The sequence below is a fragment of the Lynx canadensis genome, chromosome C1 (genome assembly GCF_007474595.2).
Source record: "Lynx canadensis isolate LIC74 chromosome C1, mLynCan4.pri.v2, whole genome shotgun sequence".
NCBI lineage: Eukaryota > Metazoa > Chordata > Mammalia > Carnivora > Felidae > Lynx > Lynx canadensis.
In genome coordinates, this window is record NC_044310.1 from 18317578 (window position 1) to 18340762 (window position 23185).

The 23185-nt window shown below is 54.8% G+C and overlaps 1 protein-coding gene across 1 annotated transcript in view; it reads right to left on the minus strand.

The window, feature by feature from the left end:
- RUNX3 (RUNX family transcription factor 3) overlaps positions 1-22653 on the minus strand; it is a 59413-nt gene extending 36760 nt beyond the window's left edge. Inside the window, exon 1 of the mRNA XM_030325315.1 lies at positions 22472-22653. Within this exon, the coding sequence (XP_030181175.1) occupies positions 22472-22529 (58 nt within the window). The 5' untranslated portion in view covers positions 22530-22653. The remainder of the gene's footprint in view (positions 1-22471) is intronic.
- Positions 22654-23185: the final 532 nt, after the last annotated feature.

A 23185-nucleotide genomic window follows, 5' to 3' on the forward strand; every position in this document is an offset into this window, starting at 1 on the left:
GTCCCGGACTCCCACTACCCCTCACCGGTTAGAAGTTCTCCTTAGTAACTTTCTCCACTCTTTTGTGTTCCGGTTTTCCTCTGCCACCCTCATTGGCTGGGGAAGGAGTTGCACCTTGTATCTTGATAAACTCAAAGGCGTCCCCGTCTTCAACGAATCCTAGAAAACTGGGGCTGCAGGAGGCCTAAAGGTGGTCGTGACCTATAACTTGGGCTAAGCCCAAGACTCATGGACCTGGCTGCTGGCTCCAGGGGAGCCATCCCCTTATTTCTTGGTGGGTGACCCCAGACATGTCCCTTCCCCCTCTGGGCATCCGGGAGATAAGGGCACTGGACCGCACTTGACCCTCAGGAAGACTGTCCATCTTCAATGTTCTAGAATCCCTTATTAATCTATGACAGTCCTGGGGATACCGCGGTCCAGGAGAGGTCAGAGACTTGCTCAAGGTCACATAGGATGCTCACTGGCAGCTGGAGCTGATCTGAAGCCCCTGCCTGCTGGCCCAGCCCTCCCCTGCACCAGCCTTTGGAGGGCCCAGCCTTTGTCCCGTCCTTCTCAACCTCTCAGGCGCCTTAAGCGCCCAGGTCCGGAAGCCACAGCTAAGGGTACCTGGATGCCTGTTTCATTATTATTCTTTAAACATTATTTATATTTTGTATACTCTTCTGTTACTATATTTTACAATAAAATATTTTAAAAGAAAAGCAAGAGATAGAAAAATAGAAAAAGGTCCCCCCCTCCCCCTGCCCAGAGCTCTAAAATGAAAACGGACAGAAATGCTTAAATTTGTATACCGTTGCAAAACTGCCCACGGTACATCAAAGCTGAGGAGTATTTATTATTGGCAAGATCACTGTTTCAAGCAGATCGTCCTGTCTACCAGCTCAGTCTCAGCCGAATGATCTGGTGGCCCTTAAAGGCATCCTCATTATGGCAACACCCCCATGTGGGGCATTTCTGGGTACCCAGACCCTGCTGAGCATGCTCCCTACTGAGCTCTTTAAATCTCATCAGTAGTCCTTCAGATATGTGTCGTTGGGTCTCCTTTATGGGCGGGGAACTGAATTTCACCGAGTGACTCTCCTGGATCCAGTCAGGAAGGGGCAGAGCTGGGATTCGAACCGAGATCTCTTGATGCTGAAACTGCACTTTGCTCACCCCAGGAGCTTCACCCCAGGGCCCGGTCCCCTCAATTATAATAATAATGCTGTCTACACTTGTCATGTATTATTTCATTTGATTCTCATGACCACCTTATGTGTGAGGCCCCCTGTCATCATCCTCGTTATAACGCTAGAAAAACTGAGGCACAGGAAATTTGGGGACTTGCTCCAGTTCACAATGTGGGTAAAGGGGAGAGCTGAACGTTGCACCCAGGCAGCTTTGCTGCCCGTGTGGCTGCGTGGAGACCACAGATGCCATGAAAGCAAGACAGAGCTGTGGTCCAGGGTCCACAGATGACCCCCAGAGGCCAAAGGCCAGCAGGGCTGGATGGCTGGGGTTGGGGGTGCGGCCAGGGAGATCTGCCCTTGCGGAGGTGTTGAGGATGTGGGCAGAGCCAAACAGAGGCCCGAGCAGGCTCATAAATCCGTGCCTGGCATGTCTAGGCCACAGGCTCAGACACTGGGCACTCTTTGTCATTTGCTGTTGGCATGCATTTGTCACTGGCAAGAGTGTGATGTTCATCACCTGTGTGTCTCTGGCCGTACCTGAGGGGGCTTCTGGAAGGGGATCATAGAAGGTGCTCAGACCTAAGGTGGGGGCTGGGCCCTCTTACTGCCCCATCTTTGAGGCTCAGTTCAATCAGGGATGGGCTCGATGTTGTGAAGTTCCTTTAGGTCACAGAGGCCTGGCCCCATCCCTAGGAACACAGGCGAAAATGTTGCCAGTCCTATCCTCGGGGAGCCCTGCACTCGATGGGGGGTGGCTGGGATGGAAAAGAAGCAGAGAAATAAGAAACAGATGGGGAGAAGGCACTAGATTCGTTTGGTCAGCAAACACTCGTTGAGCGTCTATAGTCTATGTGCCAGTGGTTCGTTTAGGTGCCAGGGACACTGCTACGGACGAGACGGGCATGGGGGCTCCATGCAGCTTTGATTCCAGCTGGGAGGGCAGAAGATAACCAAGGAGGTAAATAAACAGACGTGCCATATTTGATAGTGTCTTGCGATGTTGGAGGAAACAGACGAGGACAAAGGAACAGAGAGTGACTGGGTGGGGGGGGGGGTGGTAGGGCAAGGAGGTGGTCACCGATATTTAGACAGGGTGGTTAGCACAGGTGTCTCGGAGGAGGTGACCTCTGAGCCGAGACCTGGAGGCTGAGAGAAGGACCCAGACGGAGGAAGGGAGAACTGTTTCCCCGCCCCCCCCCCCCCCCGCTTTCTCACCCCTCCTCTCTACTGGGCATGTCCACGGTTTCTAAGACATTTTCTGCCTTCCGTCTCTGTTGCTTTTCCCACAATGGCCCCAAGAGCCCAGATGGGGTGAATTTAAGTAGCCCTGTGTGCAGTTGAGGCAACTGAGGCTGGAGATGGGAGGGGTTTGTATGGATTGATTCCACCCCTGGCCGGTGCCCCTCCGTCTGCCCCGCTGCCCAGCTTGCTCGTCAACGTCCAGGTCTGGGCGGGCCGCAGACGGAGGGGAGTCAGGCCGTGGGCACCGTGTCTCAGGGGTCACGGGGCTAGAAACGTGGGCTGCTGGACAGGGCCCGGGAGGGGTGGCAGCTTGGGGCTGGGCGGGGGTCCGGAGCGGAAGGCGCCCAGCCCTGATTGGAACAAGGTGTCTGCACTGGGAGCCCGGCTTCATTGATCTTGCCCGGTGTTCTGGCCACCAGGCGGGGCCAGCGCCGGGCAGGCTGCCGGTTTTCCCAGGTGTGGGGACACCCTGGGGGAATGGCTTTTCATGTGGTTGTGGGGTAGGCATGCCACCCAGCACGTGGGGGAGGCCAGGGCGTCGGGGGCACGCTGGCAGTTTTGGGGGGGGGTTGGTCTGGAGACTTGCAATCCCACAGCCAGCAAATATCAGGCTCCTGGAGACGGGGTCGCAGACTTGAGGCTCTGAGACCGACAATGTTAGAATCCTTGTCACTGGAGCTCACGTTTATTGGGTGCTCCCTGTGTGCTTAGCACAGTCCCCATCACCCCACCCTAGGAGGTGGGCCCGGCGACCTTCCCCACTTCCGGCGCGGAGACTGGGGCTCAGCAGGGTTAGGTAACCTGTCTGCGGTCATACAGTTATAAGGTTTCTGTCCCAGAATATACGATCCCTAGAATCGGAGACTCCTAGGGTGTGGGAATCGCAGCGGGTCCACACTGGGAGAGCCTTGAAGATGCTTAAGTCCAACTGCCCTGCATTGGGGAAACAGGTATGGGGAGGGGACGTGGCTTCCTGAGGTCACAGGATGGCCAGTGGCCATCTCCTCTAGGTCATCTTGGGGGCTTGGCTGGCCCCTGAATGTGGGGTCTCTGGGGCACTGACCCCCCGACCCTCAGTCAAGACCTAGTCTCTCACGTGTTACCAACCTTTCTGGTAGAAACTGATGATTTCCCACTAACACACGGGAAGCTCTTTTAAACATCTAACCTGAATCCCTCATGTTGCAGGGAAACCTTCCTTCTAATCTTGCAATACCTCTGGGAGGAGTTTGGCCTTTGATGGGAGTACTCTTGGAGTGACCATCAGCTCAGCAGAACAGGATGGCATTACAGACAGGGTTTGGGGAGTTGAGGGCCAGGAGAGGGGAGGGGCGTCACCAATAAGCTCTATGAGTTCTGCATGACCAGCCCCTGCTCCCCCTTCCATCTCTCTGTCTTCATCTCCTTTCGCTCTCTCCCTCCCCGTATCCAGCCACGCTAGCTTCCTTGCTGGTCCTTAAATACCAGTCATACCCCCACTGTAGAGCCTTTGCACATATGTTTCCCTCTCCCAGAAGATCCCTGAACATTCTGTCTGTATGGCTCCACTCGCTGCCTCATTCGGGTCCCTGCCCCACTCTGTGAACAGCCTTCTCTGAGCCCCTGTGTTTCAACAATGGCAGAATAATGACCCCCAAAGATGGCCACATCCCAACGCCTATCATCTATGAATATGCTCCCTTATGTGGCAAAAGGGACTTTGCAGACGTGATGAAGGTTAAGGGCTTTGAGATGGGGAGCCAGTTCTGGATTCCCTGGGTGAGCTTGATGTATCGATATATCTATATTGTGGAAGTAAAAGAAGGAAGCAGGAGAGGCCAGTCAGAGGATGATGTGATATGGACAATTGACAGGGGCTACCATCCAAGGAAAGTGAGTGGCCTGGAGAAGCTGAACACGGCGAGGAGACAGAGTCTCCCATAGCTTCCAGAAAGAAACACGGCCCTGCCGATACCTTGATTCCAACCCGGTGAGACTCACATAGGACTTCTGACCCCCGCCCCCCCCCCGAACCATAAGATAATATATGCATGTCGTTTTAAGCTCTGAAATTTGTAGTAATTTGTCATAGCCTCACTAGGAAACCAATACATCCCTATTTCTTGATTTATACTTCTTCAGCACATTTATCATCACCTGATAAATTATACCTCTCCTCATGAATGGTCTCTTTTCCCCTGTAGAATGTCAAGTCCAGGAGGGTAAGGTTTTTGTTTTTTAACTTGGTGTTGCGTTCCCGGTTAGAGTTGCCAAGTTTAAGCAAATAAAAATACAGAACTTTCAGTTAAGTTGAATTTCAGATCAACGACACACACTTTTTTCTTTTTTAGTATAAAGTGGTCCCCGATATTGCGATTACTTATTTGTCTGAAAACTCAAATAATCTGGGTGTCCTGTATTTGGTCTGGCAACTCTATCCCCACTGCCTAAAAAAGTGTTTGGATACATACGAGCGTCTCCATAAACATCTATCGAATGAATGAAGTACGTACATGAATGAATGAACATTAATTTCCAGCCTAAAACTCCTTTTGGTTTCCAGAACGCCTCCTGGATAAAGTGTGAATAATAGCAAATAATCAAAGCAAACCGTGTTATAGCCCTGCTTACACAGCGGGTGCTGTTCGGAGCGCATTGTGGTTGTTTCCTCGGTTGCTTCTTATAGTAACTCCCGTGAGGTCATTAGCTCATTTTCCAGGTGAGGAGACTGAGGTCCAGAAGGTTTGGCAACTTTCTCAGAGTCACATGACCACTGAGTGGCACAGTGAGGCAATTCAAAGCCCTTGAAGAACCTGGCTTGCAGAACATTCTAGCTTCGTCTCCGGACACACCTCCCTGTGCACAGTAGGTCCTCTCTAATAGCCCATGATGCCTTTTCAAGGGGTACCGTCCCCCGATCTGGGACCTCAGGACACTTGCTTATGCACCAAAGCCCTGTAGTAATTTCCCCTTGTTATGAGACCATCTCTGATGCTCCCAGGATGACTCAGCCTCTCTCTCTTCATTATTCTGTGGCCCCTTGTCTGAATGCATCGTAAGGACTTGCCATCGCGTCCTTTACTCCCCCAGACTGTGACCTCCCTGAGGTCAGAGCTTTCAGCTCTTTGGCTGTGGAGCTTAGAGCCTGGCCCTAGGGAGACGTCTAGAAGCATTGAGCATGAATGAATGAATGAATGAATGAGTAAGTGAATAAGTATCTTTTTCACACTGGGCCTCAGTTTTAGAGTCTATGAAAGGACGACAACAATCTTTAATCCCCCACCCTGTCTCTTAAAACACATTTCTTTTTGATTATAAGAATAATACACATTCATTAAAGAAAAATTGGAAAATAATAAAATTATGAGGAAGAAAATTAAAACCACCCATAATCCTGCCACCCAGGACAATTGTTAGCATTTTGGTTTTTAGCCTTCTGGTACTCCTACTGTATGTATAGATTTAATTTCTTCTCTCTTCCCCTCCTCCTTCTTTTCCTTTTTAACACTGGGAACGTAGAGCGCATGCTGTTTTCAACCTGCTTTTGAAATGCACCAACATACTGTGCGAGTTTCTCGCGCCCCTCGTGAAGTCCTATCCCCGATGGCAGGGGACGCGTCTGTGCTGTCGGGCATGGGGACACGGGGTAGGAGTGTGAAGATTAGTGCCCCCCCCCCCCGCCTTCCCCAGACGGACCACCATAGTGCTCCCTTGGGGCCGGCCCTTTAGGGTGTTTCTGCATTTGTCATGAAGACACTGCCGGGAACACCCTGGTATACGCGTCTCAGTCCGTCCCAGATTCCTCCCTTAGGACCAGTTCTGAGCCAGCCAGTCGCACTGGGCTGAAAAATACCCATTTATCCAGCCATCTGTCCACATGATGGTTGAAGGCTTATGGTTTCCACCCCAGATCCTCGGTTCCAACCAGAATAGCCTCACAGATGACAAGAGGCTGAGGGTGCTCGTGACCTCAGGCCGGGGCAGACATCTTACTTGTGAATAATTTGCTACCTGAGCTCACCATCACCATGTCCCAGGCCTTGTGCATCTCCGTGTGTCCTCACGATCACTGTCCGGGGCAGGGATGCTCCCATCTTACGGATCTCAGACTGAGGGTCTGAGAACTAAGTGGCTTGGCTGAGGTCCCAGAGCAGGGAAACAGGGCCCCTGGGAGCCACCTCAGGTCAGCCTGACCTCACGTGAGGCTGACTGTCCCACCCTCCAGGGGCCACACCCATGTAGACCACCAATCCTGCTCTAGGGAATTGTGGGCTTTGTAGTCTGGGGGTGTAAATATCCTGTCCCACCATACCAGCTGCCCGCTCTATAAGGGGGGGGCACAGTCCGGCATCCCCGGGAAGCATGGACAGGGCTTTGGCCTAAAAGCTGGTGGCCAGATCCTGCCCTATGTCCTGACTCCTCTGTGCCTCAGCCTCTCCATCTGTAAAATGGGTAGGCAGAGACTCAGATGACAGCCCCCTGGGCTTTAGGCTGCTTCAGCAGAGTGGTAGTGATACTCGCTGCTGAGTCAGAGGGAGAAAAACTCTGTCAGATGGGTCACTTTGCCACAGACAGCCGAGCCTTGTCTTGGGCGGGGACAAGCGGCGGGCGGTGTTGGAGTGGGCAGGTCTGAGTACCAGGCTGGGCTAGGGGGACCTGACAGCCCCAGATGGAGCCTGGCTGCACACACCCCCCCCCCTTCCCCAGCCCCGGCAGATGGGAGGCTATTTTTTAACTGACCCCACAGGAAGAAGAGGCCAGAAATGAGTTCAGGGGGTTAACCCAGGTCCCTAGGGCCCCTTCCTATTTGCATCCTCTTCCCCCACCACCCAGGGAGCTGTGTGGACTTCACCAGGAGCTCCCTGAAGCCTTCCAGAGCTCCCAGAAGATCAGACTGCTGGAGCTGGAGGGTCCCCACGTGGCCGCGGTGACATGTGGGGGGAGGGGTGGAAGCCGAAACCCAGAGCCTGTCTTCCTCACTGCCATCCCTGCTGTGGGCTTCTACTGGGCCAGGCCGTCTCCTCCACTGCCACCTTTCTAGGGACCCTGGGGAGCCCCTCCTTCTCCCGGCCTCAGTTTCCCCGCCCTGTCAGATGATGGGTGCCCTGTAGGCATCTCTGAGGCCTCTCCCAGCTGAGAAAATTTGTTCTGGGCCGGGGCCTGTACTCTGTCCCATCTGTCCTGGGTTCCTGGGAGGCCTCCTCCCTCAAGCTCCAGCCCAGTGGACAGGGGCCAGTGGCAGGTGCTGGGGACCCCCCAGGAAGAGGAGGGATTTCCAGGTCAGAGAAGCAGGACCAGCCTGGGTAGGGGGGGAAAGCAGCTTCCCCCTGCGGCCTCCGTCAGACCACATCACCAGGTGTCCCTCGGTCCCCGCAGGCAGGGGTTCCTGAAAAGTTCGGTGTCTGTTGCAATGGGTGTAGCCTCTGATGTGTGTTTGGCCGTGTGAGCATGTGCGTGTTCATATGCGTACGGTGGGGGTGGGGCGAGTGTGGGGGTCGCTGGCACACAGGCGTGGGGGCCTAAGGCGGAGGTGGGGCCTTGCCGAGCTGTGGCAGAGGCAGCACCACCCCGGCAGATCCTACCCAGAACCCCTCGCCGCCGGGGCTGGTATGACTTGAAGGCCGAGTGTATGTGGGGGAGGGGCACACGCAGGGCAGGGGTGCATGCCTGGGAGGGCACAGGGCCCAGATGCTCTCAGGGCCTCCAGAGGCTGGGACCCCCGTGGGTGCTCGACAGATGCTGACTCTGACTCGCCTCCTTTCATTTACTGTCTACTTAAAACCATGCTGTTAATACACAGCATGAATTGAATCCCTCACCCAACCCACCCCTGGCTCTGTGACACAATTAGTTTTGGCCCCTTGAACCGTGTGAGGGTCAGGGGCGCTGACCCCCGTGCAGTCAAGACTCTGCATATGAATTTTGACGCCCCCAACCCTTAGCTACTGTTGCCTGGAAGCCGCACCAATAACATAAGCCGTCAATGAACACGTTTCTTGTGTGTCACATGTATCCTATATACTCAAGTAAGCTAGAGAAAAGAAAATGTTATTACGAAAATCCTAAGGGAAAATGCTTTTACAGCACTGTATTTCTGGGGGGAAAAGTCCATGTAGAAGTGGATCCTTGAAGTTCAAACCCGAGTTGCATCAGTGTCAACCATACTCCAAGGACACTGGAACAAATTTGAAAATATAGAAAACCATTCAAAAAATGTTGAAGCCTGAAATCTTAGAGCCAGAGTGAATCCTCCGGGCATCTTTGAGGAGGTAGACGTCTGCGGGCTTCTTGATAAAATCATATTCATTCTCCCAGCTGAGCGTTTCACATGGGCCGCTGGTGGAGCTGAGCACTTTAAATACTGTCCTAGTAAGTTCTCTGAACTGTCATTTCTCCCCATTGTGCGGATGAAGAAACTGAGCGGAAGGGAGGGTAACTAGCTTTAGGGAGTGAGGGCAGAGCTAAGATTCCAGGCCTGGCTAACTAAAAAGAAAAAATTTTTAAATGTTTATTTATTTTTGAGAGAGAGAGAGGGGACAGACAGAGCATGAGCGGGGGCGGGGCAGAGAAAGAGAGAGGCACAGAATTCGACACAGGCTCCAAGCTCTGAGCTGTCAGCACAGAGCTCGACGCGGGGCTCGAACTCACGAGCTGAGAGATCATGACCCGGCTGGCTAATTTGAAAAGTGCAGATCTTCTCAGGGTCCAGGGCTCGGCTCTCTGAGCAGACTGTGTTTCCCCATTCATCCTTCCAGCTGTATTTCCTGAGCACATCCTATGAACTAGACCTAACTCAGCTGTGAACAAGACAGATAAGGCCGTAATCTGAGCCCCCTAAATGGTCACAGACTGAGCTCCAATCTTGACCACAGCTTGATTGCAAGCTCTGGTTGTCGCTGGCTGAGCCATAGTCCTGCCTCCCCCAGGCAACAGGGGCTTCTATGAGCTTTTCATCAGCCATGATATATTTAAAAGCCCAGGTCAGGTGCCTGTCTGATCAACTCATTGTTCACGTGGGCAGGGAGGCCATCAGGAGCCCACCCACCACTTCCGGCCCACTATTCTGGGCCAAGCTTCCCTGGGGCAGGGTGCTGGGTGTTGGCGTGGGGCCTGGTCTGGCAAGGGAGGGCGTAGAAGCCCAGGTCCCCTCTTGCGCTTGACTGATTGCCACAGTACCCAATTTGTGCACTCAGTGCAAAACAAAGATACAGAGCCCCTGTTTAAAAAGCAGGAAAACAAAGCTTTTAGCTTTCTTTCGTGATCTCTCTTAACTTGTCGTGGCGTTGGTATTTGGTATTTAACGTTGTACCCCTTGGACACAGGGCCACCATGGGGTGCGTGCAGACCCTCATAGACATCCAGGCCCCCACCCCAAACCTTGGTGTACGGGTCATGTGCACCTGTCCTCCCCATGCCCGCAATCATGCCCAGCCCCGCCTGTGGCAGGGGCGGGGGGCAGGACTGAGCCCACCTCTGTCCCCGCATTCTCCTCTGTCTCTTCCAACTTCACTTACAAAGCATAAAGGCAAAGATAAAATTAAGAATTTCAAGATGGCGGCTGCAGGGCAGTAACCCAAGTGTGGGGTCCCCTACTGAACTTGGAGCTTTGTGCCACCCCATAGGTCACAGTCTAAGAAGCTGGCCCTGCCTGAGGGAGGGACCCAGCTCAGATGTGAGGGTCAACCACCCAACTCCCACCCCAGCAACAGATCCCCTGACATGCAGGGGTGCAGGGAAGGTGTGGGGTGTGTAGGTGAGCAAATGTATTCAGGAACCACCTCTCATGCACTGGGCTGTGCCTGCGGGAGGGGCGGGCAGAGGCTGGGTTTGAACCCCAGCTCTACCGCTTATAAAGTATGTGAACTCAAGCCAGTGACTTCATTTCTCTAGGCCTCAGTTTCCTCCCCTGCAAAACACAGATGAAAATGTTCACCTCGCAAGGTTGTGAACATTAGCAGTGATGTATATAAAGTGTGGAGCCCAGCCCTGGCACAGTCAATTTCAGAGGTGACTCAGGGCAGAGAGATGTATCACCAGGCAAACCCGGGGGTCCCTAACCAGGGGCAGAGGCATGTCTGTGTATCCCGTACCCCACATGGGGCACCCGAGAGGGGAATTCCAGGGGACTTCTGCAAGATGCCCAGGCCAGTAGGCTTGGGCATGACGCTGGGCCAAACAGAATCCGCACTCGGTGGGAGAGACCGCTTAGGAGAGGAACCCAGAGGGAGGCGCCCTCACCAAAGTGCTCACGGTGCTGTTACGAGAAGGATAGCACGGGCCCCGGCCAGAGAAGAAAGAAGCCCTTTGTTTGTACCACATGTGGACCTGGGCCAGCCATGGGATTTTGGCCTGGCTTTCTGGAGTGTTTGCAAGCTCCTCTTTGGCCGTGTCCTTCCTTGACCTCCCTGGGCCTCAGTTTCCCCATCTGTGCCCTGGTGAGAGAGAGGGCCACCGTGCATCAAGTGCCTTCTGAGTGGACCGCGCACGGTGCCTTACCAACCTCCCCTCTTTGGTCCTCAAATGTCAACTGGTCCATCTCTCAGATGAGAGAGCTGAAGCCCAGGGAAGGCGATGACTCACCCAGCAAAAAAGGGACGGAGCTGGCTCGCATCGGCCAGGCCTGGTGCTGGCAGCTCTTCCCAGGAAGGGGACCAGTGCAAGCGAAGGAATGTTCCTCAGCCCGAGAAGACCTCGATTAACTCAGAGCTGCTGTGCCGTGGTAAGGTGCACAGGCTCTCCAGACGCAGGCTGCCTGGGGTGGAACCCCAGCTGGGTGGCCTTGGGCAGGTGGTTTAACCTCTCTGGTCTTCAGTTTCCTCATCTATAAAACTGACTTAATAGCATTTGTCTAATAAGGTTGTGAGGATTCACAGAGGCATTAGTGAGAGCTGTATGTTAAGAGTTTGCTGCTAAAGTATAACTACTTAAGAGTTGAGTTGTTATAATTAGGTTTCCTAGACAATTACGCCTTTATCAATGTCAATTTTGTACTTTTCCTTTTTGTATTGAGCACCCAGGTAATTGGTCTTTCAAGTCTTCGACAATTTCCTCTCTCCTTGAAAAAAATAATTCCCTGACCGCCCCCCCCCCCCCACAGCGCCTATAGACACGGTAGGTTTAAAGGCTCTTGCTAGAGCAGCTTTTCCCAAAGTGGGTTCCTCAGCACACCAGCCCCAGGAGGAGTCTAGGTTCATTAGCATATTAAAGGCTCTGAAAAGTCCTTCAGCAAAATACTCGGCTGGACCTTGTTTGATACAGCCTTCCCCAGTCTGGTTTGGTCACAGAGCCCCTTTATTTCTGCTCGACACCTGACAACATCTGCCGAACACACGGTGGGAGATACCCCCCTCATTTCCTGGTTTCTAGGAAATGGCAGAGCGGAGCGGAGCGGAGCGAGACGGATGAGTAATGCCCCTCACAGAGATGCGTGGTTACCCGACCCCTGCAGAAATCGTCTGCACCGAAGCTCTTCCCTCGCTTCGCTGGTCCCCTGTGCACTCACCTTCACTGTCTGATTCAGTCCCCACAGCAGCCTGGGGAGGTCAGTAGCGTCAATATCCCCATCTTACAGATGAGGAAATTGAGGTTCAGGGAGGTTAAGTGGCCACACAGACAGTAAGTGGCAGATCCGGGAGACAGACCCACAGGTTCTGATTCTAAACCCCACATTCTTTTTATGAGCATTGATAGGAAAAACAAAAATAGATCTCATTCTGCCAGGATCAATCTTCCCCAGTGACATGCTTTTAAAAATCTAAAGTGTTTTTTCCCCCTATACACTGAACGTATTACAAACTTAAAATCTTTAGCGTTTTTTTTTTTTCTGATTACAAAAGCAACCCGTGCTGGCTGTGTGTAAGACTTTTTAAACACTTTGAGTTGGAAAAAGAGAAAGTCCACATATTCCCATGCAGCGAGGGGCTACAGCATTGAGCAGGACAGACATAGAACATTTCCGTCATCACAGAAAGTTCTGTTGGACGGAGCCACTCTAGCCTCTTCCTAGAATCCCGACGTATACGCATAATGATTCTTAACATTCTTGATGAGGTTCCCGGATACGTTTATGTCTCTGTGTGGCCTCACCCATAAAAGGAAGAGAGACTCCAGAGGCAAATACTAAAAATGGGGGAAAATAGTCTGAAAGGAAATAGATCGAATGATAGTGGTTTTCTCTGGGTGTTGAGATTATAGTTTCTTTTTAAATTTCCTAGATCCTTTAGGAGATCTACAATATAAAATACAGGGTTTCTGATGGATTTGTAGTTTCCCTAATGTTCTCGGTGCTTCTAAAATCTTTAAGCTCTGATCTTACCCTAGGCTTAATTTATCATTATTATTTTTTAAATTATGCACTCATGCGGGCGCCTGAGTGGCTCAGTGGGTTAATGTCTGACTTGGGCTCAGGTCGTGATCTTGCGGTTCGTGGGTTCGAGCCCCGCGTCGGGCTCTGTGCTGACAGCTCGGAGCCTGGAGCCTGCTTCGGGTTCTGTGTCTCCCTCGCTCTCTGCCCCTCCCCTACTCGTGCTCTGTCTGTCTCTCTCTTTCTCAAAAATAAACGTTAAAAAAATAATAATAAAAATAAATTATGGACTCTATGAAGAATGGAAGCCTGCACAAGTCAAGGGAAGGAGACAGAGGTTTCTTCTCGGGCCCTGGGCCCCTCCGGCCCGGGGCTGTTCTAGGCAGAGCTGGCATTACCACATGCCATCCGTGCAGCCGCTCAGGGTGCTTTGCTTAGAAGAACCCCACACTTGGTGTAATGTCCCGTGGTTGCCATCCTGAAACTCCTAGTGATTTTTTGTACAAGGGGCCCTGTATGCCTTTTGCACTGAGCCCTGCAAACTGTGTCGCTGCCTTGGGTGCCGGGATTCTCCCTGGGATGGGTTGCGTTTTGACTGCTCTGCGCCGTCGCCCTTGTCCTCATCAGACCAGAGATGTGCACATCCATGGGGCGCTCTACGTGCCTGAGAACAAGAATGCTTCGGTGGCTCGGATGTATGTCTAGGGAGTGATAAAAATGGGGTTTGCAAGTGGGTGCGGGAGGGCCCCTGTGGTCTCTGTTCACACGCGTACACGCACTCAAGGCGCACGTTTGCACTGGCCTATTTCAGAGGCGGCCTGGTGCATCATGGGATGCCTTGTCCCACATCACTGCCCGACTTGGAGCCTGCCTCCCCACCTTGGAGCCTGACTCCCCGCCTTGAAGGCCATGCCCAACCTCTAGGCCCGCCTCCCCTCCAGCCTTTTCTCCCTCAGCCTCTCCTCAAGACCCCCAAGCTCTCCCATCTCTAAGAAACCCTTCATATGTAGTCTTTCTCCGTCCCTTAGCCAGCACTGTTAATTCTGCCTGGACCACTGATGTTCCTTCCTTTCCAGACCTACCCACCTCAGACTCTACCCTTTCTGTGAAACCTTCTGGAAGTATTTGAGAAGGAATTGCACTGGTTGCGTAGAGGAGAATATGAATCACTTTGCCTGGAGGTGTCAGGGAGGGCTCCATGGAGGTGGTGAGGCCAGGCCTTAAAGAGGAAGAGACGTCTGCCAGGTAGAAGGAAGAGCTTTGTTGGGCTGGCTTTGATGTCAGACAGATGATGACACGTATCTGGGCTTCACCCGCTACTAGCTGCGTGACCTTGGGTGAGTCCCGTCCCTTTGCTGAGCCCCAGTTTCCCCATCTGTAAAGTGGGGATAATAACAATAACCCCCTGCTACATGGATTGTGGTAGAGATGAAGTGAAATGAGGTATTCTTGGAAAGGAACCGCGCACAGAGCCTGGCACACCTTAAGTCATCAAGAAGTGTGGTTCCTGTGTCCCTTCCTCACTGCCTTCCTCCTCCTAAATATTACTTTCCGCGGGTCACACCATCACCGAGTCTGTTTGTTTATTCATTTCTGCCACGGGGGTGAAGATCCTGTGATGAGGGGCGCCTGGGTGGCGCAGTCGGTTAAGCGTCCGACTTCAGCCAGGTCACGATCTCACGGTCTGTGAGTTCGAGCCCCGCGTCAGGCACTGGGCTGATGGCTCGGAGCCTGGAGCCTGTTTCCGATTCTGTGTCTCCCTCTCTCTCTGCCCCTCCCCCGTTCATGCTCTGTCTCTGTCTGTCTCAAAAAAAAAAAAAAAAAATCCTGTGATGAATATCTAATGGGGTCATGGGAGCATTTATGGAAGTCCTGGAAGGCTGAGGCTCCACATAGATAAGAAGGGCACAGGCCGAGGGGTGCTGGCCTATCTCCCCGGGGCATTTTCCAGAGGTGAACTCTTTCCACTCGTCACTAAAACATCGGCTCCGGGAGGGTGGGTATCTTTGCCTTGTGTCTGCTCCTGTATCCCCATTTCCCAGTACAGTGTGTGGCGTGCATGCAGTTGGTGTTTAATAAATGTCCACCGGAAGGTTAACAGCACCAACTGCTCCCCATTACTTCCCAAGTCCTGGGCGTTCCGGGAAAACGGTCTCCCCGTGAGGGCCACAACACAGGCCACAAGCGTTTCCTGAGCACCTGCTGTATGCGTGGCTCTGCCCGGCCCAGGGCAGACCCTTCGTTCATAGCCCGACAGGGTTGGGTCCTGGAGGAGGATGACAGACGCGGTGATTTGGCAAGAAGAAGAGAGAGGAGGGGTGGCCAGCGGGGCCCAGGCTGGGCAGGAGCAGGCTGGCCCCACACTGTGGTGTGTAGGCTGGCAGGAGGCCCAGCTCAGTGTTTAAAGGTTTAGAAAACGCTCAGTCACCCAAAGGGTTAGTCACAAAGGCTCCCCGCCATAAGTGCACCATGTAGCATTGACTATGACATTGTAGTGTTTTCCTTCCAGTCTTTTTTCTAAAGTCTTATTCTCAGGGGTGGCTTCCCTTCCCCTTTGGGAAGGTATACGGCGGCTTTTTAGGGGGGAAACAGGCTCTCCTTTGGGTCCCCCACCACCGCTAACAAGGGGCTCCTCATTCCCACCATCGTGGCTCTGACACTTCTTCCTGAGACATGAGAGTGTCCAGAGCTGTGTGAGGGGCTTCAGCGGGTCTAACCTCCTGCCCCTGCTTCCTCCGTGGGCAGGGGCAGGACTCAGGTCTGCTGAGGGATGACTCAGGGGAAGCCTCAGAGTGGGGGGCGCTTCCCAGGGCTATGGGGGTGTCGGTGCTTAGCCATGGAGCACGCAGGTGAGGGCATGGAGAAAATGGACCTTTCCTCTCCTCCTCACCCCCTTCCCTTTTGCTCTCTTTTCCATTGGAACGCCCCCAAGTTTCCTCTTCCTTTAATACCTTCTGCTGGCTCTGCACCCAGCCACCCTTTCCTCTGAACAGAGATGAGCAGACCAGTTGGACTCACTGATGCTAAAGGGTCATGGCTACGGGGTCCCGGATGGGCACCCCAGAGGGGCTGAGTGGGATTTCAGTCACCATGTCACGCAGTGCAGGACGTTTTAAGGGGGGGGGGGACTTTGGTCACCTCTGCAAATCATAAGTTATGGGCATCCACCCTTTCCGCCCACATGTAAGTCTGAACCTTTTGCCAAAAACACTTTTCCCAGACGCGAAAGAAAACCCCAAAGAGGAACCTAAACCATCACGCTGCGGTGCCGATCGGACGGGAGTGCCCAGGCTCCCACCAACAAGCGTTTCAAAGAATGAGCCAGACGGTAAAGGGGGAAGTGAGGGGGCCACTGGAAACCTCCCAGGCTGGTCAGTCTTGGTTCATTCAATCCCTGGTCCATCCATTCGCCCTTCTCTCCACCTATTTAGCAAGAAACGCTGGGTGGTCCTTCTCGACAAGTGGGGGGTGGGGTGGGTAAGAGTGGGGCAGGACACTCCCAAGGCCTGGAGGGGACAGGGGAAGGCCCGGGAAGGCACCCCAAGGGGAGGCCAGAGGAGAGAGAGGCAACTTTCTCACTTTGCCTATCCCGCTCAGAATCAGACAGGAACTTCCCCCGGGAGGAGGGAAACATTAAATAGCCATAATTTCCAGCATTTATGGAGGGCTTGACTCTGCACTAGCCCTCTGCACTTGACCCTGCGTTAAGCACGTAATATATATCCTCGTTGATCCCATCCAACAAGCTTTGAATTGGCTACTGTTTGTTCTCCCCATTCTAAAGATGGGGAAACTGGGCTCAGAGAGGAGCAACGCTTTGTCTAAGGCAAGCCTCGAGAGGCTGCAGCCTGGGCTGGTAACCACAGTTTATGTTGCCTTGTCCCCATAGAACGCCTTCTTCTCTGCCACCCTCCCAGAGGGCCGTTGGCAAGGGGTCTCATGGTCCCCCTACAGCCTCTTCCGTGCTTACCCCTCTCTGGCACTGAGAAAACCAGACGCGGGGATATCTGCTGTGGCAAATGATGGAATTGGAGGCCCAGCCGAGTGGCCCACGCCCAGCAGGAGACAGACCGCTGAGTGAGCCCTTGCTGCACACGGGCCAGCACAGGGCTGCGGGACAGGCCCCATTCGCTCTTGGAAAGCACCCTTGGACGGCAGTGCTCCCAGACCCATCTCACAGAGGAGGAAACTGAGACTCAAACAGGTGAATCAACATGTTGGCTACAAAACCGCTTAAACCCGGTCGGCCTGACTCCTAAACTACGTGCAGGGCGGAAGGTTTGTCGCTGGGTGGGCAAGAAAACTTGGTTTCTTGTTGCTGAATTGGACCTTACCCGGGCCAGACCCCTCTTTGGACCTCAGTTTCCCCTTCTGTATAATCAGGAGGTGGCACTCTCCGTCTGCCAGCTCCGACGTATCCTGCACGGGCTCACTGATTTGGGTTCTCGCGACTTCCCAAGGTATGACGGGGTCTTACTCCCCTGCTAGTCCCACAATTCCCAGAGCCCCTCCTTGCTTGGGGTTGGGGGGTGGGGCTGCCTTTGGGAGGTGCTCTTTCAAGGCCAATGACAGAGGGCCTGGGCTCCATGGAGGGGCTAAAGCTCTTCCTTCCACCTCCCTCCTCCCTTCTTCTTATTTCTACCAGGTAGGCGGGATACTCAGCACCAAGCTGGGCACCAGGGCTGGCTCTGGGAGGCCAGGGCTCCTGGGTCGTTGCAGGTGGTCCCGGGGAAGACTCCTGGCAGAGGGGGTGTTTGAGCTCAGTTTTGAAGATTGGGTGAGACTCCCCAGCTCCCGGGGCGGGGGGGGGGCACACGCTGGGTGGTGGATTTGAGAAAGGGTCTGCCGATGAGGCATCTCAGGGGACGGGAGTAAGGACGGGCGTATCTGCTGCCCGTTCCTCCCGCCCGGCCAAACCCTGAGCCCAGGCCTCAGTTTCCCCACCTATCGAGCAGTCTGGACTGGCTCAGAGGCAAGGCTGGGATCCGTGGAGGCTGCTCTCCCCTGCCTCTCAGAACCTTCTGGAGGGTCAGGTTTTCAGGCCCTGTTGCTCAGGGGCATCCTTCTCCCAGCTCCGCTCCCCTCCGTAAACTCCCCTACTCGCTCAGGTAACCAAGCAAGCCTCGGCTTTGATGCGGCCACCTCAAGGCCGAGGCGTCAATGGGCCCTCTATGTGACCAGTGGGGCCGCTGGGGGCCGCCAGCTGCCGTAGCGGGCGTGGGTGAGGCCTGGACACACAGTCCCACTGTGTGGGGCTGGCTCATGCCCGCCCAGACCCTGTGGCTGGTGGGGGGCTCCCAGGAATGTCTCCCCGGGGGGCACTTGGGACAGACAGGGTGGTCTGGGGAGACGGGTGTGTGCAGGGCAGCCCCGGGAGCCACCGTCAAAGGGGCCCAGCAGACGTGGCGCCAGCTAAGCGCCATAGTGGACGCAGGATGGCTGGCGGTCGGTCTGGTCAGTCCGTTCATCTCCCAGGGCTGGGGAGGGAGGGGGAGGCTGCCATGGGCACACCGCTGAGGGTGACCAACTGTCTTGAGGTGCCTGGGATTTGGGACTTTCAGGGCAAAACCCAGGAGAGTCCCCTGTTGTTGGCCACTGCCCAGAGCTTAGGAAAGGACAGTGACTGACCTCTCTGGTCTGGGCAGCTTCCTCCCTGTCCGGTGACCTCTGAGTCAGACCATCCGGGCTAGATCTGCCCAGTGCCATCTTGTCCACCCTCCGCCTCCACGCAGCCCTGCCTCATGCCCAAGAGGCCGTTTTCCATTTCTCCCGGGTGTCTTCGGGGGGAGGAGCTGCGAGTCAACTGCCCACCCAACCGCGGCTTCGGGAACCTTGGCCAGACTGGAGGCCCGACAGACCTGCTGTCGTCCATCCACTTCAATGCTTCCGCCGGCTCCAGCCATCCCGGGGGTGGGGGCGCCCAGAGTCATCTCAGTCCTGTCTCCACACCTTTGCCCCAGGCTGTTCTCTCTCTGGGGGATGCCTTTTCCCCCCTTGTCACCTCTTCACCCCGCAAGACCCAGCCAGACCCAGCCTGAATGTCTGAAGTTCTCCAGAGGAATTGCTGTCTCTTCCCCCAGCTGGGTTAGTACCCCTCTTTAAACTTCTAGACTTCCGTTCTTTCCCCCTTATAACATTGATCACCCACACCCCAGTGCAATTTTCAGCTTACTCATCTCTTTCCACACCGGACCTTGAGCTCTTCAAGGACAGAGAATCTGACCCAGTCACCCTTGTGTCCAAGATCCCAGCGCAAGGCCAGGCTCGTGGAAATTATAAGAACGAAGATGTTTGTGGGGCGTGTCGCCCGGGCTAGGCGCCCTATTCGTCTAATACTCTCCAGAGCCCCGTGAGGTTGGTATAATCATCACCCCCATTTTACTGACGGGGAGACAGGTACAGAGAGGTGAGGTGACTTGTCCCCGCCTGCGGAGTTAGCGAAGGAAGGGCAGAGTCAGGGTCCACAGCCTGAGCTTGAATCTGGGCTGGGCCCTCTACTCCCTGATAGGCTTTTGCAGAATTACCGGATAAACGAGAACCCCTGCCTCCCCAGGGTCTCCTAAATCCCGCATGGGGCAATTCAGGCTCATCTCCTCCAGTTTCCTCCCCAGAAGGCTCCCCTCCTTCAGTGTCCTGAGGGGAGCGCCTTTGCCTGCGTGGGTGCCGTTTAGGGGTGTGCTGCCAGGGGGGTGCCCCAGAGAAGGGCCTCATGTGCCGTTTAGCACAAGGGCCCTGGCCTTCAGTGGAGCTGCGGATGGGCCCTTGGGCCTCCTCAGAGCCATCGCCTGCGTTTGTCAGATGGGGAAACCGAGGCCCGAAGAGAGGAAGGGACTTGCCCATAGATGCACGGTACGTCTGAGTCAGAGTTAGGTCTCAGGGTCTCCGTTTGCCAAAGAGAAGAATAAATACCCTGTGTCCGGGTCTAGTCCCGGCAGACGAGGAGGGAGAAGGACGGAGACCTGTGGAGGGTTCAGGGGCCACCCCAGGAGGCCTCTCACGCCTTCTGCCCTGGTGCCTGGAATTCTGCCAGCAGCCTGCCAGCTTTTTGAGTTGAGCATTGCCCTCTGCTTTCCTCCTCCCCCGCTACTTCAGGGTGGCAACCAAGCATCTCTCCACCCTCTTCCCCAGCCTGTTCTCCAGAGTGACCTGAGGTGAGTTTGGGAACTGGGAATCCACGTGTTTCAAGGCTCCCCAGGGGCGGAGACGTCCTGAGAGCCGCTGAGGGACCGGGGCCCGAGGCCTGGAGTTCTGCTTTTGCACGGAATTCAGGACATCTGTGGACTGGGGTGGGAAACACGTGACATCCTTCCTTCCATGAATCTCTAACTAAAATTCAGCCTCTATTTCCACCGTGATTTTGTCGCCAGTGGAAATCCTAGGTGTGCTTCTGTCTCCTCGGGGCCCGTCCCAGGTTATCCAGAAATAATAATGTTTCCGCTCATCCACTGGGTTGCAGCCGCTCCTGGGCCTCCTGAGGTCTTTTCACTCAGCGTGTCCCGACAGAGACCTCACCCCTTGCTTTTTTGTCGTTTGATAACCGTATTTCCACAGGTTTGGTTTCCTGCACTTACAAAGTGTGATTCTGAGAAGGAGTCTATAGGCTTCCTGGGACCCCAGAAAGATCTGTGACTCAGGATAGGTTAAGGACCCCACGTGGGGCAGTATGGAGCCCGGGACTTTACGGCCCAGAGGTTGGATGTCTCTGGGGACAGAAGTGGCAGACTGGGGGAGACGGATCCCCCAAAGTAAGCGTGCCGTAAACGGAATGTGGGAAATGGAGCTGGGCGGGAGAGAAGGGGTCGGTCAGAGAGTGTGGACGGACGCCTCGGGCCCCAGACCTTGAGCCCTCCCCGCGGACCCTGTCTTACAAAGCACATCTGTGTCCCTGTCCGTCAGGAATCCCATCTGTGGGCGCACGTGGGGCCCAAAGCCGCCAGCTCTCCTCTCCCTCCCGCTCCTTGCTGCCGGCTGCCCTCTCTCTCTCGGGCTCCACGGCGTCAGGAGCCCATCTTCGGTGGCAGGTCCCTTCATCTCGTCTCCCCAGATTGCTTTGTTTTAAACTCTGCAGCCCTCCATCTTGCTCATGGAGGGAGAAACACTGATTACAAAGACCCAGCAAATGGTTTTTATAAACTCTTATTTTCTTGCCACAGACTGCCTTTAATTAGCTCCGAGGACTACAAAGGGGAATTGCGTTATAATAGGAGCAGCTTGAAGGAAGGCTGTCAGCTCCCAGACCTGAGGCTGCTGCTTGTCACCAGCCACAACCAGGTTTGGCGGGAGTGTATCCGCCTCAGAGGTGGCGGCCCCTCCTCCCCCTCCCCCCCCCCCCCCCCCCCGCGCCACGACTCCGTCCCCATCTGCAGCCATGCAGCCGGCCTCAGCCTCTCTCTAGGGAGGAGGAAGGGGTCCCACCTCAGACAAGCCCTTGCAGAAACCTTTAAACAATAAGCACCCAAATGTGCCTCGGTCCCTGCCCGGAGCTGGCCGCCCAGGGACTGTCTCTGAGTCACTCCGTTAGCCAGCAGTGGGACAGGCCGATAGGCAGAAAGGCAGACAGACAGTCAGACCAACTTCGGTACCTCAGTTGACCACCTCAGCTGAGAAAAGGCAACCCCAGCTCCCTGAACCTTGGAGTTGCAGACCCCACGCAGCTCCTCTCTCTATTCTGGAGGAGAACCCGTCTCTGTGAGTCACCCAGAGGCACTGCCCTCCTGCACGGCCCATCCACAGCCTCAGACGATCGGAATGTCCCAACCGGAGGGGTCACAACAGAGAGGTTAAGTTACTTGCCTAAGGCCACTGGGCAAGGTAGCCACTGACCTGGGACGCAGGCTCAGGGCCACTGGACCCCCAGTCTCAGGTGCCACAGCCCCATCTGGACTCCTGCTGGGGGTTGGCGGGGGGGGGTGGGGGAAGGCAGCAGGGGGTTGCCTGAGACCATGGCGCATCAGCCCTACGAGCCGGACAGAGGCAAGAAAAGTCTCCCCCTGAACCCTAGCTTCCATCAGCGGTCCCAAGTGGGGGATCCTGGAACCCTATCTTTTTCGAAGGACACAGCCCAAACCTCTGGGTCACTCACTCTAGGCCATGAATAGAGGCAAATCCAGCCAGAAACACTTTCTTCTCCTCTGTGACCAAGGTTATAAACCTTCCCCAGTCCTGCTCCCCCCGCCCCCCGACACTTAGCCAGTTTCAGTGCGCCCCAGAGCTATGCAAGCTCTCGACAAAAGCCTGTAGCCATCTCTTCCCTCTGCTTCCCTCAGTCCGGGACGACTTGGAAAGCACTGGAGAAGTCCTCAGAAAGATCTTTAGATCCATGGCTCTTGACAGAAGCTGGTCTGGCTCTGGGAGGACTGAGTGTGCCCCAGAGCCCGCATCTGCCTGAGCTCAGGGGGAGGGTCCAAGCTCTCCAGGTGGGCCAGGGGCCCCGTCAGTGAGGCAAGAAGCCTCAGGTCACAGGGACTCCCTCCATGTCCTCTCCGCCCCAGGACCCTTCGAGGTCGGCCTTTGAGGTCTTGTGGTATCCATTTCCCCTACTACTTGCTGTCCCCACCAACTGAGGATAAAAGTCCCACAAAAGTCCACTCCAGGAGACCGCGGAGGCCACCAACCCCTCTTCCCACCTCAGGCTTTCAAGAGTCCGCGGATTTAGGTAGGCAGGCCGTGCCCTTGAAGGCAGCCAGGGTGCTCGGTGGAGGGATGCGGTCCGGGGCCTGGCCACAGCTCCCCACCCGAAAGGCTCAGCCCAGGGCCCTGGGCAATCGTTACTCACCGCGGATGAAGGTTGGCGAGTAGGTCGGGAAGGAATCGAAGATGCTGTTCGAAGCCATGCCCCTCTCTGAGGAAGGCGAGAAATCAGACCTTCAGGGGGTCGGGTTGGGATTGACTTGGTTGGTTGTTGTTTTATTTTTTCCTGGCTACTTTTGAAAATAAAAGGGGGGGGGGTGGTGTCGCTTTTTGTTTGTTTTTTTGTTTTGTTTTGTTTTGTCTCTTTTCCCCCCCTATTGCTACGAAAAAGAAAAAAGGAAAGAACGCGAGAGTGTGTGTGTGAGCGAGAGAGAGAGAGAGAGAGAGAGAGAAAAAAATCCCCAAGGAAAGTAAGTTTCTGTTTGTACCCAAGAATTTGGATTCCCAGTCCCACAGGAATGTCTAGCCACAAATTTTCAACAGAAGCGTATGCAGAGTGTATCATTAGATGGCGGGAAGGGGCCTTCGGCAGCCAGGGCGGAGAAGCATGTAGGGCAGGGAGAGCAGAGCCAGGCCCAGCATCAGCGCCACGGGGAATGAATGAATGAGGCTCACCCCCGACGGAGCCCAGGCTCCAGTGGGTGCGAGGGCGGCCCGGGGGTGGGGAGGACCGGGAGCCAACCAGCTCCCGCGCAGGGCCCTGAAGGCGGCTGAGGGCCTGGCCTTGTGGTTCTGTGGTTGAGGGACCAGGCCTTCACAGTGTCAACCCAACCTCAGCTCACAGGATACAAGAAGCCAG